The sequence below is a fragment of the Labrus mixtus genome, chromosome 8 (assembly GCF_963584025.1).
Source record: "Labrus mixtus chromosome 8, fLabMix1.1, whole genome shotgun sequence".
Classification (NCBI taxonomy): Eukaryota; Metazoa; Chordata; class Actinopteri; order Labriformes; family Labridae; genus Labrus; species Labrus mixtus.
In genome coordinates, this window is record NC_083619.1 from 22,285,308 (window position 1) to 22,304,851 (window position 19,544).

Sequence of the window (19,544 nt, forward strand, 5' to 3'; positions counted from 1 at the left end):
ATCCTTTCTAATTTCTAAAGAGTATGTTGCACAGCCTGATAAAGACATGATAATAACTAATCAACCAAAAACCTTTGCTCTTTGTCCAGTTGGAGGAGGAGGTGCCAGGCAGATTGCGAGGCGAGGCTCAGGGAGGTGAAGGGGAACCATCAGGAGACCCCAAGCGGGCCATGAAGCAGGAGCGAGAGGAGCACCAGCGTCTGCTGGCCGAGAGCCACGGTACCTCCCTGGACCTCCGCTGGAAGCTTCTGCACGGAGAGAAGAGATGGGGTCGCGAGAGGGCGGACCTCCTGGAGCGCTTTGACCAGGAGCGTCAGGAGTGGGACGGCAGTATGAGGGAGCTCCACCGCAAGATGGAGAGGGTGAGGGAATGGAGAGAAATTCACATCTTACCTCAGGAAAAGTATTTACCAGTCACCTTAGAAAAAGCTACTTTAAACTGAACTGATGCTTAAGAGATCATAAAACAAAACATACCCGAAGTTAAAACGATGAGGCCTCACTAAGAACGAAATATATCCGTGTTTGTGTTTTACTTTTTAAGCAGATACTAAAGAGACAAAGTACCCAAGGTGATTATCTTTGCTCTTGTTTGGTACTTTTAATATTCTAGCTAGATGAAAAAAAATCCTGAAGCGGATTACTGAATTATTGATCTCCTCTGGGAGATTTAATGAAGCACACTGCAGTACCTCAACTCACTAGTGTTTGATGTGCCAGACAGGAAGTGGAAACATGAACCGGTTAATATGATATGAGAGTATTAAAGTATAAAGCACTGACTGGAATAATAACAACAGGAACACCCTCTGAATACGGCTCCCTTTCACCAGCTCCGAGAACAAAGTGCTGATGCACAGAGCAGGAAGCGGAGATGCATTATTCAGCGGTGTTGCAGCAGATTGTGAAACACAGGTCACTTACTGAACTGCCCCGACTGAAGAAGTGAAGACGTGCTGTGATTGTTAGAAACTGTTAAACTCTGAGCCTGACACAAGGTGCTTAACCCTGAAAGTCACAGGTAGATCACTAACTACTAGTATTGTCCCTGCAGCAGAGTGACCCACATTGTTTAAATGGTGCCTGAGCATCAACTACTTCATACATCAGATACATGTCTGCACAGAGAATTTCAATAACTGTAAAGCTACACCTAGCAGCTGATTAGCTTAGCCTTGCACAAAGATTTGAAGCAGGAAAACCTAGTTATCTTTGGACAGAGTTAGGCCACATTATTATCTAGTTTCAACTCATTATGCTAAGCCATTTAGGAGCCATTAAAAAGTGCATATCAAAAGCATAAAGAGATAAGAGAGGTATTTATTTTATTGTCTTCTTAGACAATAAGGTAATACAAATGTTTTCCTCCAAGTATCAGTGAAATAGCACGTACGCCATGTGGTGAAATATTACTACCTCAACAAACCTAAAGAAGATCTAAAAGACAACCTTGGAGTTATCTAAAAAAAGATAAATATGAAAAATCCTAGACTATTATTTAGATGAATTTATCAAGCACATAAAATTATTCTTACAGTATATTCCTCATTTGTGCAGTCAAAGGAATAATCATGAAAAAAAATTATAATTCTGATGCATTCCTTCTCCAACTTTGATTTAAATATTTAATTGTATTTTTTATTTTATTTTTATTTTTATTTATTTTATTTATTTTATTTATTTTTTTTTATTTTTTTTTATTTTTTTTAAAATTTTATTTAATATATAGGTCGTTCATCCCATCTGCAGTCAGACTGTTTAATCAGACTCTTTAACAGCAGAACAAAACCCTTTCCTGTGTAGTTACTGTGTAATTTTCCATTATTGTATTTTTTTATTTAACTGATGTAAATATGTTTGATTTGATTTTAACTTCTATTTTTATTTTTAATAATTATATTCCCGTCCCCTGTTTTCTGGAGCTGCTGTAATGCACAAATTTCCCCCACGGGGATCAATAAAGTTTATCTTTATCTTTATCTTTATCTTTATTGAGTTGTAATTGTAGCTTCCCGTTGTAGTACACCGGCCCGCCAGTCTTTAATGTCATCAGATAAATCACTTGATACTTTCCAGATGCAGAGAGAGCTGAGCACGAGACGAGGAGAGGGCATCGACATTAAAGAGGGTCACAGAGGAGTGTTTTCGCCTCAGGACAGTCCGTGTAACGCCCCAAGATCACCACGCTCCCCACGCTCCCCTCGCTCCCCGTGTACGTCTACACCTATCTCTGCCCCGCCCGTGCGCTCCCACTCCGACTCCGAGGCCATGCTGGAGGAGCAGGGCGCCGCCATGAGGCTTAAAGGACCAACAGAGAACCTGTTCCTGGATGCTCTGTCTCTGGACCCCCTCAGCAGCCTGGAGGTCCCGCCTCCATCCAGACTGGAGAGTGAGAAGAGGTTCCCCTGCATGAAGGAGGTAAAGTACATCAGTCAAGGTTTTATTTTAAACTCCTGTTAGGACTTTTTAACTGGTTATAAAACAAACTGAAATGAATAGTGATGCCTCTTCATGACCCACCAAAGCAAACAAGATCATCATCGATCAGACTATCTCTTTATTGTTCTTTGAAAAGCCTGAAACTGCTACAGAGAAGGTTAGGTGTCAGACAGGCTTAAGAAAAAAGCCCCTTTTTCACATAAAAAATTCAATTCAAGATGAGCATTTGACTGTCATAAGAAAGCATAGTTAGATTTTTGTTTTGTTTAAAGACACCATACTTACAATTTACAAATAGTTTTTGTGTGCAAGAAAAAGAAAGGAGGCAGAGCTTTAATCAGCAACGCCAAAATGTATTTATAGGGCATAAAAGCCAAACTAGAACTGAAAGGATTGTTTCATAGATTGCGTCATCGTCTGGAGATCATTGCACTCACCAATCCTCATCCTTCACAGATTTTTCTACCAGACGACCTCACTGTTGGACCTGTTGTGTTTCAGGCGCTGAATGAGATCGTGGAGAGTGAAGGTGAACCTGAGTATCCAGAGGAGGAGATGGGCGGGGGAAGTCTGCTCAGGTAACCTCATGAAAAGCTTTGAGTCGCAATCAGATCAATGAGTGTTTGACAGTCTTTGAAAGCTGATGCATTTTAATGGATGTCAACAGCAAACACACTAAACAGCTTCTCTGAAAAGCTGACGATAATTTCCGCTGCTGTTAACTAATCCAAACATTTTTTTTAAACACTGAAAGCCATGAAGTTGTTTTCTAAAAAGATACACACAAGTTTAGGATTTGTTTCAGCAGCAAAATAAAAATAAAATGAAATTCCTGTGTTGTTGTGATGTTTGTTGTGATGCGTGGTTTCCCTGCTGTTAATGAACTCTGTGTGTTTGTGCGTGTTTTCCAGAGCCAAGTCAGTGTGCTCAATGAGCGACTTCCAGCGGTTAATGGACAGCTCTCCGTTCCTCCCTGACAAGACTCGCCTCGGTGATCAGGGCCAGGATGACATCACCCCTCCTCTTTCCCCAGATGACCTCAAGTACATTGAGGAGTTCAACAATAAGGGCTGGGACTTCCCATCATCCACCACCGGCCAAGGTCCTCTCCGAGAGGCATGGCCTGACAGGCCCCCTGAGGCCAGGGGAGCCGAGCCCGTTCTTGATCCATTCCAGCCAGCCTCCTGGTTCCTTACCACCAGCGCCACCCTAACCACCAGCACCCTGAGCAGCCCCGAGCACTGCCACAAGTCCCCACTGAGGGGCAACGGGGCAGGGGCGGCAGGGATGGGACTGGAGCACTGTGGGGTGCACATGCTCCACAGCCCCACCAGGCCTGGAGCAGCCGAGTGCCCAACTGGCCAAGACCCGGACTTCCTGTACGCCAAAGGGACCAAAGCCAGGGGAGGAGGAGAGGCTGGGGTGGGATCCAGTGGGCCGGATGAGGTCTTCAGCAGTGGGAGGTGGCCTTGTGGGCTCCTGGAGGGTGGGGGGTTGAGGACTTCTCCTAACCAGTCTCCTATCTACACCTCCTCCCTGGAGCTTCAGCTCTCCAGGAACCTGAGCGACGACATGAAGGAGGTGGCAATCTCTGTGAGAAACGCCATCCGATCTCCGCCAGGGCCCATTGTCAGGGACTCCTCCTGCCAGACCAACGGATTCACCACAAGAGGCACTCAGACCACCCAAACCATCAGTGTTGGTCTACAAACAGACTTGCTGAGGAACCTGACCAGCAGCCCCCACCGCTGCCTCACCCCTAAAGGCGGCAACACGCCCGTATCCTCCCCGTCACGCAGCACGAGGAAGGTTCAGTACTCTCCCGTCATCCAGAGTAAGTTTGAGCGACCCTGCTGCTCGCCAAAGTATGGCTCGCCCAAACTTCAGCGCAAACTTTCCAATTCAAACAAGGGGGATTTACCAAACACGAGCCGTGCGCCGACCCCCACCACCCCACAGAAGGGCAACAGCGAGTCGGCATGGGCTCGCTCCACCACCACTCGCGACAGCCCCGTCCACACCACCATCAACGACGGTCTCTCCAGCCTCTTCAACATCATCGACCACAACCCCGTCGCCTATGAATCCATGCAGAAGTTCAACAAGTCCCCCAGTCGCTCTCGCCCTCCATCCACTGAGCCCGGCGCCGCACAAGGGGCTCTCGCCACAGACCCCAGGAACGCCCAGGAGTGCCTACGGACTGCTCGGGGGCGCTCCCCCAGCCCTGTGCAGCTTATAGTGGAGACACAGGGGGACAAAAACCAGGAGGTGGTGAGCATACGGCAGGACCTGTCCGCCCCGCCAGGCTACACACTGGCTGAAAACGCAGCTCGCATCCTTAACAAGAAGCTGCAGGAACAGAACTTTAGAGAGGAGAGGAGGCTGCAGGCTGGAGCACAGGGCGGCCAAAGCAGAGACAGCGGCAAGCAGGCAGACTCAGACAGAGGACAGTCTGGATGTATAGAGGTAAATATACAGGCGCACTGGATCCATCGCTTCATCTTTCATTCGATCTGGGGCCCATGTTTTATGACACATTAATATTTATGACTTTGCCTTGGATTTTCCTTCGTAATGCTTGAAGACAAACATTAAGGCATGAGTGGTTAATTAGAGAGAAAGCTAATCAACTACATAATAATATCACTAAAAATGTTAATTTTTTTTTCTCAGATCGAAAGCACTGACTGATGCAATGGTAATGTCAAATATTTAACCCTTTTCAATAATACTGGGCTTTCCTTCTTTGCTATGTGTAGACACTCTTTAAGGTTTCTTCTTCTTCTGTACTCTCTTCTTGACTGTATCAACTTTCTTAAAGCGCAGCCTTTTTTTCTGTGAACTTTCACTGAGGCCCGACCAAAACCAGATTCATGTGTCTGATAACTGAAAGAGAAATTTTTCTCATTATACCTAAGTGGGATTGTAGGAAAAAAGTAACGTATTGAATCTCTGAACTCTCCAATTAATTCCCACCCCAATTTCATTCATGTTAAACACAAACCAAGAAAAGCGCTAATTTCACTTGATAAAATGTGCGCTCTGACAGGTTGGTCGGGCCCTTTTTTCACCACCCATTCAGTGGACCTGAGGGAAAAATAAATCACAGATACATATTACATACTGGCATGCCTCTCTTTTGTCTCTCCAGATGGATTAAAAGTTCAGATAAGTGGGGTCATGCTGTGATAAAGCCGTATATTAAAACTATGTACCACGGAGATGATGCAGATTTAAAACCATTATAGATACAGTAAGAAACATTATCCCACATATGGTGATTAATATGTCCACTAACATCAAGCTTTTTCACCAGCTGCTGTTCACTGATCTGCAGAACAGACAGATTAAAGTCTCGAATGTGTTTTGATGGAAGTCTGTGTTTCCTGCAGTCATTCACTAAATGGTGCCGTGACCTATGTGGATGTCCGTAGCAGCTTGAATAGAATAAACTAGTGGATCGTGACAGCACTGAAGCACGCATTGTGTCTATATATGTGTCTATTTAATGTAGACCTGGATCATGTCATGCTGCTTTTTGGTGGTCGCTTCAAGTAGAGTAGTGTGTAAAGTAACATTGTTGGTAAAGACTTCTATCAAACTATTTTAAATTACCACCAAAATGAATGGAAAGTATGCGGATAAGAATATTGTAAAGGAATTAATCATACTTTTAATGTGGGATAGATACAGGCCGTTAAACTGTCAATTTATAGTAATTAGTGATAATAATAGTAATGGACAGTTTTTGCTTTTTCAATTGGCCTGTTGAATAATAATCAAGCATACTAGTTGCCTGGTATTGCTGCTTAATGTACATTTCTTAGGAACCTAATTATTATTTCCAAGGTCTGTTATGGATGGCAGGAAACCAATATACCTCTGATCACACTTGGATAAACCCACAAACATACCAGCAAAATGTTTGCTGTATTGAAGGAAGCTGGCTTGTTCCAACATCAACTTCCTATTGAGTCTTTTTCAATAAAATACTCATGAGGTTTGGTACACATGATTTAGTTGCTAACTCTTAACATTTATGTCTAATATAAACCACCATCGAGTTTAACAATTTCAGCGTAACAGGTTTAGAACATTTCTATCTGTGGCAGCCATCTTGGTATTTTATGAAACATGCCTTTATACGTGTGGTGACTCAGTCGTTATATTTAAGCTGTACCATTTTTTTAGATAAATTATTGTGGATGGCCCAGCGGAGACCAGATTGTCTGGAGATCTGTCCGAACAGTAGAGGGATCAGACTCGTCTGACAAAACAAATAAAACACGCTTGATAAATGATATCAGATGTAAAAAATGTTGAATCCAATTTTTTTGTTTCATTTATTGGCAAATCATCAGTAATACAGTCAATGAAACACCTTGAACAGTGCCTGTGAGGTTCTTATAGAACTTATTGAAGTAGTAATGTCATTGGAGATGTTGGATGATGCATTCAAAACTTTATGGCCTTAGGGAGTATTTTTTGTCTAATCTCCTACCCCAAGTTTGAAATATTTTTGGCAGGTAGTTTTGAATGTTTGGCTGGTGTGTACGTATATACAATAAGATCCAGTCTCCCGTTGTGTTTTTTCCCTTTGAGTCTAAACTGAATGGGTGTGTGTTAACTGCTGTCTGTAGACTGAAATCAGCCTCCTTATTTCTCCTGGTCAACCTTTCTGCCTTGATATGCTAGACTTATCTTTGCCTGATTTTACCAATTAACATTACCCGCTCTATTTTCCCTCTTCCTCCCTCCTTTTCTCCTCCCCTCTGGGCTTTATCTCCCCCTCTTCCTCACTGTCCACTGCTCTGATCCAGAACCACACTGTCATACTAACAACTCCTTGGGGACTCTAACTCTGCTTGTCTCCGTGATGTAAGTTCCTCTTCCTCTATGACCTTTGTCGAGGGGTTCACCAGCCACACGGACCTCTCACCTCACGCCCCGCAGACCTCTCCCCCCACCCCCCCCTACTCACCCTCTCCATTAATGCATGCTTCACAGGGCAACAGAGTGACAGTGTGTGAAGCCATCGGAGTGGTGTCAAAAGTTGTGCGACGGCCATCCACCTTTTTCTTCGTGTTAATGTACGCATGCTATGATTTTTTTGGTATAGATCATCTGTTGTTTTTTTTTAAAGGACCATAATGGTGATTTTGCATGTGTAAGCCCATTGACCATAACTCACAACTACTATTTCCGATACCATACCATGTAGCCTAGTTTTAGATTAAGAGATTTAATCAAAAAAACATTTCCAGAACAATTTGAAAATCAACCTCATTAAACATAAAAGACAGCGGGAAAGGCAACCAATTACACTTCATACGTTGTGTCTACAGGAGGTCAAGAATATTGGAAACTTTAACTCCTTCACCTTTCACCACTCACACACAAAATGTGGCATAAAACATAGCTAACTTCAACATTAGCTAGCATGCTTTAGCTGAGCTGACTACCATTTATCAAAGGCTGCTGACATTAACCAATGCTACTATAGATTGCTAGTGAACACGATTTTTTACCCTTAAAATTGTTATTTTACTTCTTCTTGATGCATTGTTTATGCTATCCAGGTGAGTGCCTTTCAGTGCAAAACAATCATTTGTAGCGTAGACGAAGAAAAAAGAACATGGCTAACTTTGACATTAGCTAGCATGCGTTACCTGATTCGACTACGAGCTAATGAAGGCTGCTGACATATCATACTAACAAACCTGGAGCTGAACAACATTTGGAACACTAATATTTATCACCATTCATGTTAGCTTTCCTTCAAGGCTGTTATTTGGCTACAGAAGCCCAGCCATGGTTGACTACATCTCAGACCTATAGCTAACATCTGTTGATAATGTAAACTATCCTCTCAGAAATAATTAATATTTTCTGTTCAACATGTTGTTGTAATGTTAGGCAAGCCCACCAACTAACAGTCACACAATTTGCAAAAGAATATTTGGGGAAAATGGGAAATAACGCTAACATTGGCTCTGGAAATAGTGAAATTCTAGCTTTGGATTGCTGGCTTGCTTCAATCATGTTGCCTAAACCTCAGAGACACTATTATACTGTGTCTACTTAATCAAAAACACACAGCTAATGTAGACTAGTGCTGCCTGAGCTGGCGTATACACAGAGGTGGGCACCATTGATCCAGTTGTGACCTAAACCTCGATAGCAGTTAATCAATAAATCTACAAATAATAGGAACTTTATTGATATATCACTACTTTCTTCACTGTAGCAACGCTCTAGAAGTACTTTAGGGTAGGTCAAGCAGCATTTCACAATAAAAGCCCCGGGGCAGAGACGGGCATTTTGGCTTGTTATTTAGGCTCTCTAAGTACAGGAGGCGGTTTGCTCTTGCTCAGGTTGTCCGCGATTCATCTTAACAAGTAAGAGCAGAGTTTGGACACAAAGTAAAACCAAGTTTACCAGAAGGTTTTGACACTGTTTTTTCTAATTAATTATGGTTACATAAGACAGTGTTATTAGTTCCTAAGCTGGACTGCTAATGTTTGTCATCTACAGACAGTTTCAGATTCCAAGCTGAAATACAAACATTAGGGGAACCTCAAGACTAGAAATTACAAAACTGAGCAACACCACTTGGACAATAACTGAAAAAAAATTTTGTGGACTCATGAAGAAGGGGAAAGCAATTCTGAACGTGTCAGGCAGTTAATGTTGACTGTCATGACAACAGTCTTGCAGTATATGATTTGCCATTGATGGGGAAAATCCTACAAAATCACCAGCATGGTCCTTCAAAGAAAAGTCACAAAATCATTTCATGTAAAGTGTTACACCAGTAGGTGAACAAGTACACGTGACACAAGAGGAGAGAGAAGACTATTTCTGTTGTTTAACACGTTTCCTAGCACAGGTTGTTTGTTGTCTTTTGGGACCCTCTGCGGCTTCATATGGTTTGCTCTATGACTACGTTTCCACCAGGGTGTCACCCTGTGCAGCAGGATTGACTGTGATGTTTTCTTGTGATGTTTCACTTTTTTTTCACCCTTCTGTCCACACAGTGTTTTCTTTCCTCTTCACTCTTTCAGCTCCCCCCAGCCATTCTCCCACACTAACAAATCCTCCAAAGACTAACCGGAGAAGAAAGCTGCTAACTCTCATCACGTTCTATTTTCTGTCACCTGTCAGGTTGTGTTTGATGTGTGGAGGATATTAACCTGATCAGAGGTCCATTATGCATGCTTAAAGGAGAAATCCACCATCACCTTACCTCAAACTGTTAAGCCATGTTATGAGGAGCCTCTCAGTGCATGACTGAACCTGTAAGAAAGTTACATATTGTCCCACGCTCCCTTAACTTCCATTATACACAAAATCCTTTTGAAAGACAAATTATGCAGAAGACATCTCAACACTTCTGTGATTTGGTTTATTGAATAGCTGGAGCAAGAGGTGTTATCAGACAAATCTTGCAAACGATCAACTGTAGTGCTTTTTAAAGGTTTGAGATTTGAGGGTCTGCAGCTAGAAAATCGTCATTCTCTTCTTTTCAAGTTTCATCATCTGAAGTGTTTGGCATTAGTAACTGTTTATTTGCAATGCACAAAGATACTAGAAACAAAAAGAGTTGGTTGCATTAGATCGATCACTACATTTAGATGATGGAAAACAGTCAGCAGTAATATATCTGACAGCTCACATGCTTATTGGGCTTCTAGCAGATGTGTGTGATGTGTAGAAAACAATGAAGATGCACACACCCTTTGATCTATTTCTGTCCTTATTGCTGACATAAAGTGATTTGTTTAGAGGGAAATTCTTGCTCTTTTGGACCAAAAGTGAACCAAAAGTTTGAGTTTTGACCCACCAAACTTTAAACATAGCACTGATTTTTCACTTTATTTAAATGGCTTTTTATTGTTTTTCAGGGATTATACTCCTTGTTCAACAGCAACATAGCCCTACATGTTTTAAATTCTTGTCTCAGACCAAAAAACTGACGTAACAAGCTGTGATGAAATCTGTAATAATTTCCATTGTAGCTACATCATCCAGCTAAGTATCCATGTTGACAAAAAAAAGAACCAAAAACATCTTTACCAAAAATGTCAAAGAGCTTTAAGGTGGATTTCTTCTTTAAGATTTTTCTGATGTAAATATGTTCAGGTTGCTGTTTTCAATAACGACGTCTGCATAATGACTTTCTTATCACATTAATGGTGCATGATCTTTGCTCTTGTTTGATTTGATGTATTAGTTTCACAGAGGAAATCTTGTGTTTATCCACAAGCTGCTCTGTATTTCCTGTGTGTACCCAATCCATCAGTCGCATTCATTAACAAATAATTTATTGATGGAGACTCCTTTTTATGGGATTTGTTTTTCCTGTCAGTTCTTTAAAACCCTCTGCTGGTTTTTGACACGTCACTCTCTTGCGGATCCATCTTTTTCGTTTTTTTTCTTTAATGTCATCGTCTCACGCCACCGACCACAGCCTCACCACCGCGCACTTTAAGCAGAACAAGTTTGTCACTTTGTGGGCTTAATGTCCCGCCATCCTTCAGATGAAATCTTACGCCTCGAGACGAGCTATTTATAAATCAGGCTGGTGGTGTGATGTCCTCCCGGTGTGATCATTCACCCAATCACGCTCTGACGTCATACTTGGGGGGGGGAGGGGGGGGGGGGGCTACTATACTCTCATCTTGTTGCCCTCTTTTGCTTACTTTTGCTATCTCATCCAAAGGGGACCAGATGTATAAAAGTCAGCGTACATTACACACCTGCAGAAATATACAAATACTATAAACTTCTGTGTTAGCGTTATTCGGTGCCTGCGAGGTTTTGCCGACATGCATTATATAAAAATAGACGTTGAGGCACCACACCCATGTTAAGCAGGGCAGTTTTGTCCTTCAGCTGACTCCAGCAGTCTCCTCTAAAGCTGCTGTGTTTCATCACGCACCTGTAGGAAAGAAAGTGTTGGTTCAGCTGTATGGTAATTATTATGTCGCTTATATTAACAGTACAAAGTGACAATTTTAACTTACACACGCTAAAATGAAATGAGGCAGGCAAAATTTATAAAACGTTTTCACTTAAGAGCACCTAAATTGGCCAAGAGTACTATTTTCAGAAAATGTTACGTTAGCTTGATTTCCTTAACTGTAGTTAACTAAAAATGTTGTGTTTGATTACAAGAGGACCAGACTAGTAAGTGGCCTCGTATGTTTATCAAAATCCTGGAGAGACAAAGCAATGTGACAATTGAATTACGTTTGAAACAGGTGTGCAATAGTAAACTGCTCACCTGACCACACGGTCACCTCCAGTCTAGTTGGCCTGAGAAGTAAAAGTGCTACTGTGTCTCTGTGACGCTGTGGAAATCATTATTTCATTTCAATTCTGTCTCTTTTTTTTTTTTATAGCTATTTTGATTTAGTCATCATCAATCATCTCGTGATTTGAGTTCTAATCATTTTCCTCTCTAAAACACCATTATTGCAGGAATGTCTGAGAATTCAGTATGGGTTTGAAGCGCTAATACTAAAAGATGTAAAAGTAAATTTGATAAAACTACTGTAAAAAATTAAGCTCTTTGAGATGACTTGCTGTACAGTCATTAAGTCAGTAAGTGTTCAAACAATGGTGATATATTTGACCCAGATGTCTAATAACAACCCAAAAAGCAGTAATCAAGTTGGTGCAAACAGTCCCTTATGTGACCTAAGAAATTGAAGGTGCGCATGTTTATTTGGAACTGGATCTTTTGGTGATATGACTCGATCCACTGCAGGACTAGTTTGAACAGAAATACTTTAGAATCCAATACTCAAAGGTTGACATTTAAAAAAAAAAATACAAGTTGCTCATGAATTAGCATTCTCTCGACATTTCTCCTTTTTTTGACACCTTTGTTATTCTTTCATTTTAAGGGGAAAATAATCTATTTGTTAATATTATTAGTATTTATACATCTGCCCCCTGCTTCCTCTTCTTTCGTTCTTTAATTTGTGTTTCTCAGTTTACGGTATTTCCACTTTCTGTTTCTTATTGTTGAGGAAATTACTAAGAACTTGACTCAGATGGCTTACGTTGATGAAAGTTTATACATACAAGAAAAACTCCGGAGCAGAGATGGAGTAGCAAGCACACGTCTGATGCTGTGTCCCTTCTATGCCAATTCTCCCAAACTCTTCGACAGGCTTTGAGTATATGGAAAATACATTATTGACGTCAGAGTCACACTGAGCTAAACAAATCTGTGTAGTACAATTTGGAACAGACACTAAGTCTACCAAACATGCAGATATAAAGGGGAAGACCCTTGACCCACTAAGCGGTCCTTGGTTTCTAGTCAGAGCTGAACTCTGTCAGGTCTGACTGACATCAGAGAACAGTGAAAACACATCATGATGTTTGTACACTTAAATCTTAATACAGAAATTCCACCACACTTATCAGCAGCTACACCCTGCTGCTCTCACCTCCTCTCTGACTGCTTCTTGTCATCGGCAGGACCTGCCTCGCTCTCCAGTGGCCCCGCCCCTGGACTCCTGCTTCCTGAGACCGGCCCGCCCGGCTAACCAGCGACCCCCCTCGCGGTGGGCAAACTGCTCTCCCTCCTCCTCCCCCAGTTGGAGCGAGGGCACGAAGAGGAGGTTCACCTTCCCGCCATCGGGGCATCGCAAGACCATCCTGGAGGGTGAGGAGCCAGCGTGAGTCCTGTCCTCTACCTCCTCTCACTCTGCTCCACCTCAGCCTGAAGACCCAGTACCTCAGAAACCCCCGCCCAACAACTCCAGAGACTCCTAAAGGGTGGAGCCAGAAGCGGGGGTTTTATGATCAATCCAGTAGCACCAGCTGACCATGGAGGAACCAGAAGAACCTGGAATGTACTGTAATAACATTCAACAAAGTCATAATACCTACATTTCCATAAAAGGTGCCTGCACACACTTGAGTTCATAATCACCCCACATGTGTGTATATATGTATTTATTACATATATGTATATTTTAGTTGCAATTCTGAATATTTTTTCAGCTGAAAACTGAAGGTCAGCTGTTGGATTTGTAGGAAGTTTACACCTTTTGTTTACACATTTATTTTCTACATAAAAATATTTTCTGTTGTCCTGCATCAATACGTTTTAAAGGTTTTTTTGGTTTTTTTTGCAATAAGAGCATACCTTTATTTTTTTGTTGCCAGCATTCGAAGCTTGACTTTTCTGTTTAGTCACAAAAAAACAAGCAAACACAAAAAAAAAACAACTTCTGCTTTTATGGGTCTGAAGCAGAGACACATGATGTCATTTCTGATGCTAACGTACTTCATTTATTTTACGTTGGGATGAATGTTTGACTCCGTAAACATGTAGAAGAAGGGTGACAACAACATGGAGGATAACCTTATGCATATTTGGAAGGCAGTTGTACAAATATCAGTGACATATTTGCATGCCTTTTGAACACTAGCACTTTAGTGCATGTACATACAAGCTCTAGTCTTTTGTGATCACTCAGCTCCGCTGTGGGGGGCGCGGGGGGCGGGCGGTGTTGTGAAAGGAACTCTTGAGATGTTGTTTTTTTGTCACATGATTTGCATCGACTTAAGAAGAATTTTTAAGTAAATTATTGTACCTACTGGGCTGTCTTTGTACAGTTGTTACTATTGGATATGAATTACTTTTTTTTCTTTTAACAGGAAAAAAGGGATTGTGGGAAGATCTGAATGTTTTCAATGAAGTCTATGTCAAAAAAGTCTAAAGATATATAGTCTTATGTAAATAGTAAATGGTAATAAACATGAATGTGTATTTACAAGACTTCCCCCACCTGTGTGATTTTATTGTACCCGCTGGGCATCATTTTTTTTATAAATATCTATCTCTTAGTGATAAAGGTTAGGTTCAGCTCATGATAGATTACACGCTCTTTCATTAGACCTGAGTTTGTGCTCTTGGCAGAGGCGGATGCTGGAGTGTGTGTGTGTGTGTGTGTGTGTGTGGATTACATTTGCAGAGACGACAGGATTACAGTGGGTCAGGGGGGACAGACACACACACACACACACACACACACACACACACAGATAGACAGAGAATGTGAATAAGAAGATTGTGCCTCCCAGAAGTGAAATCCTCTTGCATCACGGTCATACATGTTCCACCTTACTCATGTTACTCAGCTTGTCACGCAAGATACAGATAGTCATATAAACCCAGACGGGGAAGCTTAAAAGGTCACTGACGGGACCTTTGTATTGTCTACGTACAGTAAAATCACTTTATGTGATATTGTTAAATCCACTGCACCTTTTACATCAGGCATTTTGACAGTAGTGCCCGAATCTGCTCATTTCAGGTTAATGTTACTCATCACTTTTTTTCATAACAAACCCTCATGGTTCAACCTATCAATAAATCAATCAATGAAGTTATTTCACAACACATGACATATCTAGGTCTGGACTGTAATCCTTGTTGTTTTTATTAACATAGACTCAACTCAATCCATCATGAGTGCGCATTTTGCAACAGTGGCAGAACCAGGCTCATTGTTGGACAGCCATCTGCCACAACCTGCCTGACAGAGAGGGAGAGAGAGAGAGAGACAGTCAGACAGACTGACTGATAATATTTACAGTATATTCATAGTCACAGTGGGAGGCAAGCAGGTCCACCGCAGCAGACAGTTCCTCAACATTGTTCCACAGGAGCCTGCAAGAGACAGCGCAGGGAAGATATACAGTCAGTAACATGCAGACAATAATGGGACATATGAGAGAGAGGACGAGACAAGAGCTCCGTGTATCAAGTCCTCCAACAGTCTGAGCCTATAGCAGCATAACTGGGAGCTGATCTAAGCTAACCCTGAGCCAACCCTCAGCTTCATCAAGTCAGTTTTTAGCCTTTCACTTCAATCTTAGTCGTAGAAAAGATGTCTGCCTCCCACAGTAGCGTATACTAGTGTATCCTGTATATTCCCTCTGATGTGGGCACGAGTCAATCTTTATCAATTCTGATTTTAACATCTGTTGACTGATGTAGATACAGTAACACTTAGTAACCTCTCATTTTGGATGACATCTCTTTCTTTAGAGTGATTGATGTCAGATTCCCTCCCCTTCCTCCATCAGTCATCCACACTTTTGTAAAGCCTTATGACTCCTAAACGAATATGAAAATGCTGACCTCAATGGCCTCCCTGTTTACTACCACTTAAAGTGGCTGCATGTGTTGGGGGCGCTGGTGGCGCAGTGGTTAGTGCGCGCGTCCCATGTATGGAGGCAGTTGTCTCAAGCGGGCGGCCCGGGTTCGCCCCCCCCACCCGTGGCCTCCCTCCCGCATGTCACTCCCCTCTCTCTCCCTGATTTCCAACTCTATCCACTGTCCTATCTATCCATTAAAGGCACAAAAAGCCCATAAATAGATCTTTTTTTTTTTTAAAGTGGCTGCATGTGGCAACCACTTACACTGGAATCTTATATTGGCCAAATTAAAAGTATAAATGCAACAGTCAATTTAAAAAAAAAAGTATTAATCCGAATGAGGCACTGAGACTTACAATGTGAAGATAGCTTTGACTTCTCCGAGTAGGAAGACATGCTGTACATTTCAAATACACAAGTGATGTCTCTGTTCGGTTCAGGTGTACGAGGAAGTCATCAGAAACAATACGGGAAGCAGCTATCATCATTAATTACACCTCTACTGTTCACACTATCACAGTTTCTCTTTAAATAAGATCAGATAAATAACTACGATTTCTTTCTTAAATGTGGGAGAGTAGCAGAAAGCAGCATGACGCCACTACAAGTGCTTAAAAATAAGTTTGGACTTGAGTATATGTACTCAGTGTCATTTTACCACTTACAGAAAAATACGTCTTTTGTAACCAAGAGCACTAATCTTAATAAAAAAATAAGAGTTTGAATGTTTAAGGTGTTTTTGTTTCTCGAGTGTGATATTGCTGCCAGCTAATAGAAACTAATCTTCTTATATCTTGCTTTCACTCGACTCATTTCCCGCTTTTCACATCTGAGCGGCACAAGGATTAAATCAGTAAATTTAAAACGGTTATTTTATTGGAAAACTCTGGGTCTTTATTGGCTTTGAGGGACAGGAGCTGATTGTAAGAAGGAGGGCGAGGGGGAGAGATAAAGAGAGCTGAAGGCCTCTGTATACCTTTCACAGAGTTATTGCCATGAATAATTAATGCAGCGCAGATGCATCATGGGAACTGCTGATGGCACTGAGCAGATCGGCCAAGGGAAGAAGAAGTAGAAGAAGCTTTTTACTTCCATCTGCCCTGAGAGAAACCCACCACTTCTGAATAATTTAGACTCAGTCACACACACACACACACACACACAGATTCTTTAATGTCAGCTGCAGGACCAGAGTCGGACCCCACCCTGTCTTACACAGAGGTCAGGAGGTATCCTAGGAAAATGTGTGTGACCGCAGAGCATCCATGGATTCAATGGATAAGACCAACGCTTAGTAGGTAAAACCAAAGGAGACGGAGCATTTGCAGCTCAGGCTCCTCGGCTGTGGAACGACCTGCCTAAGGATCTCCGACTAGCTACATCAGTATCTTCTTTTAAATCACTTTTTAAAACTTCTTTTATTGAAAGGCCTTCTTGTAATCATTGTTTTATCAGTGTTACTTTAGTTGTTCTACTGACAACTTTAATCAATCTTTGTCTTTTTTTATATTCCGTGTTTTATTGTTTGATTTCTACATTGTTGTTTTATTTTCATGGTTTTAATAGGATTTTATTGTTGTGTTTTTTACTGTTGATTTTATATTCGCTAAAGCACTTTGTGATTAGTGCTTTTTAATGAAACTTTATTATTATTATTGTAAGCTCAGGGTCATTCAAAGACTACTTTCAGACTTTAATTAGATTCCCATTAGCGCTAGACCCTCAGTCAAATCAACTGTTTGATTACAGACTTTGGAATCCCAGCAGGAGAAAGTATGTTTTGGCTTCCTCCCACGCGAGCATGAGCCACACTTTCGAACAAACAAAAGGTGAGTACTGCAGGGCAAGGCATGTTAATGTGGTGGTTAGCTCTACCACCCAACAGCAAGCCGGCAGCAGGTTTGACGCTGGGGTGGGCTAACTACATGTTCTTGTTCCTTCGCAGCGCAGGGAGACTACACTCTCAACCCCTGAGGTGGCAGAAGTACGGCACTTTAATTACATGTGATCTGACGACTTTTTAAAAAGTTATATTTGTGGGCGATTTTTGATTTTATTGGACGGGACAGTTGAAGACAGACAGGAAATGTTGCGAGGAGAGCATGGGGGATGAAAGGATAGAATAGGATATACTCAATAAAACACAATGCTTTACAATAAATAAATACCACACCACATGGTAACATACCATTTCATGCGATGTCAACATGTTAACTTTTACCTGAGAAAAATTTATTTGTTTTTTAATCTTTCCTTCAGTCTGACCTCCTCCCCGTGGACTTCCTCACTGTTTACTCTACTTAACATTTGACGTCCATGACGTTCACACGTGAAACTGACCTGCTAGCTCTGCACAATATAGAGAAAACATTTAATAAATAAAGGCACATAGATTGTGATGATACAGGTAATTATTTAATACACCTGCACCTTTTAATAGGCCTTATCGTGAGCATAGGCTGAAAGGAAACGCCACAATTGCCAATGGGAGGATTGGGGTACGGAGCTTTGTATTAGGCTTGGAACTTTAATCGGGATTTACAATCATACATTCAATTTTGGGTATCAATAGTGGGATAGGAGTTACTGTGAATAATTGGTAAATCCACTGTACTTGTGCTATCTAATCAGCCAGCTAATGAGCTTTGTGGTTAGGGACAGTGTGAATAAGTGCTTTGTTATTAAAGACTCTCCATGATCATGGTTGTTGTTGTAATGCTACGCTAAGGTAACACAGCCAAGGCCTTTGTTGAAACAAGGCATTTTTCTTTTTCTTATGAAGTAGACAATGCAGCGCTAAGATGGTGCTGCCCTGCGTTATGTCACATGTGTTCTGTGACTACAGGGATCAAAACAGAAGAAATATATTGATTTTTTTTAAACACAGCATGTCTGGTAGTGTAAAGCCGTTCCGGTTGCATTCAGCTCCACGTTTATTTATTTGTTACTGAAAATCACAATCTCTAGTTTCTTTTTGTATAAGGCCTACTAATTCTTTAAACAACTTGGCTCTGCAGTTTAAAAAATAGTGCGTTCATTGAGGACTATTTTTTAAAAGTGGATTAATAAACTTTAGGTGTCTTTGTGTGTGTTAAAGTGCCAATGTTTATTGCAATGAAGGAAGATGCCAACCAGCACAAGTCATCAATGTGATCTCAATTTGAAGCAGCTGTGTCCCTGCACACCTGTTTTAAATACCCTTATCAGCTCATCATCAGTATATAAACCACCTCTTTAGCCAAGCTGCTCTTCCATCTCGTGTATTGTGACTGTCCAGCTGTCATGGTCCAGACTTTTTTTTTGTCGAATTTGTTCCTTTATTTGCCTCGTTACGCTCCGTTGACATTTCTTTCCATTAGTGAAGGATGAGTTTAACTCATTGCACAAAGCTTCTAGAAAAATCCTACGAAGTGCTTTGCTGAACTTTAAGAAAACGTTATTTCCAAATTTAAAATGCTCCAAATATTACTTCAATATTGTGGCATCGCTCTGAAATTAGTCACTCGTTTGCGAAGTCACCTGCACCTGATCCAATTAAATGATACGCCGAATGAGAGAGGTCACTGAGTCAGGACATTCAGTGACAAATATCTGCTGAATCAAAAAAGTGAGGCTTTTGTCTTTGACAGGACACACAGTGAAAAATAATGTGACCCTGCCTCAACATTTTTGAATATCTCACTGCATTAACTACACTGTTTAAATCATATTGAGCTAAATACAAAATTGCCCATCAATGATTGCATCAAAGCTACAGGTCACTTATAGTAAAAACATAACAAACAATGATTTCACATACAAATACTTCAGGTGTTCTTTTGACGTTTAGTGAACTGTCTGTCTCCCTCAAACCAGCTCTCTCTGTGAAGCTGCTTTTGAATATTTGATCTGACATTTGACTGTGATTGAAAAAGATT

At 41.4% G+C, this 19,544-nt stretch overlaps 1 protein-coding gene across 5 annotated transcripts in view; it reads left to right on the plus strand.

Annotated features, from left to right (window-relative positions):
• Positions 1–14,242, plus strand: part of LOC132979410 (microtubule cross-linking factor 1) — a 68,774-nt gene extending 54,532 nt beyond the window's left edge. The window contains exons 11-17 of one of the 5 annotated variants that reach the window (XR_009674050.1): positions 90–362; positions 2,077–2,418; positions 2,941–3,017; positions 3,351–4,905; positions 5,113–5,137; positions 7,260–7,317; positions 12,934–13,014. Coding sequence is in view for 4 of the 5 variants with exons in the window: in XM_061045175.1 (XP_060901158.1) it covers positions 90–362; positions 2,077–2,418; positions 2,941–3,017; positions 3,351–4,905; positions 12,934–13,137 (2,451 nt within the window). In the remaining variant the exon portion in view is untranslated. Of the gene's footprint in view, positions 1–89; positions 363–2,076; positions 2,419–2,940; positions 3,018–3,350; positions 4,906–5,112; positions 5,138–7,259; positions 7,318–7,446; positions 8,178–12,933 lie in introns of those variants that run through there. The other 4 variants (XM_061045178.1, XM_061045176.1, XM_061045177.1 and 1 more) reach the window with 4 other exon arrangements.
• Positions 14,243–19,544: the final 5,302 nt, after the last annotated feature.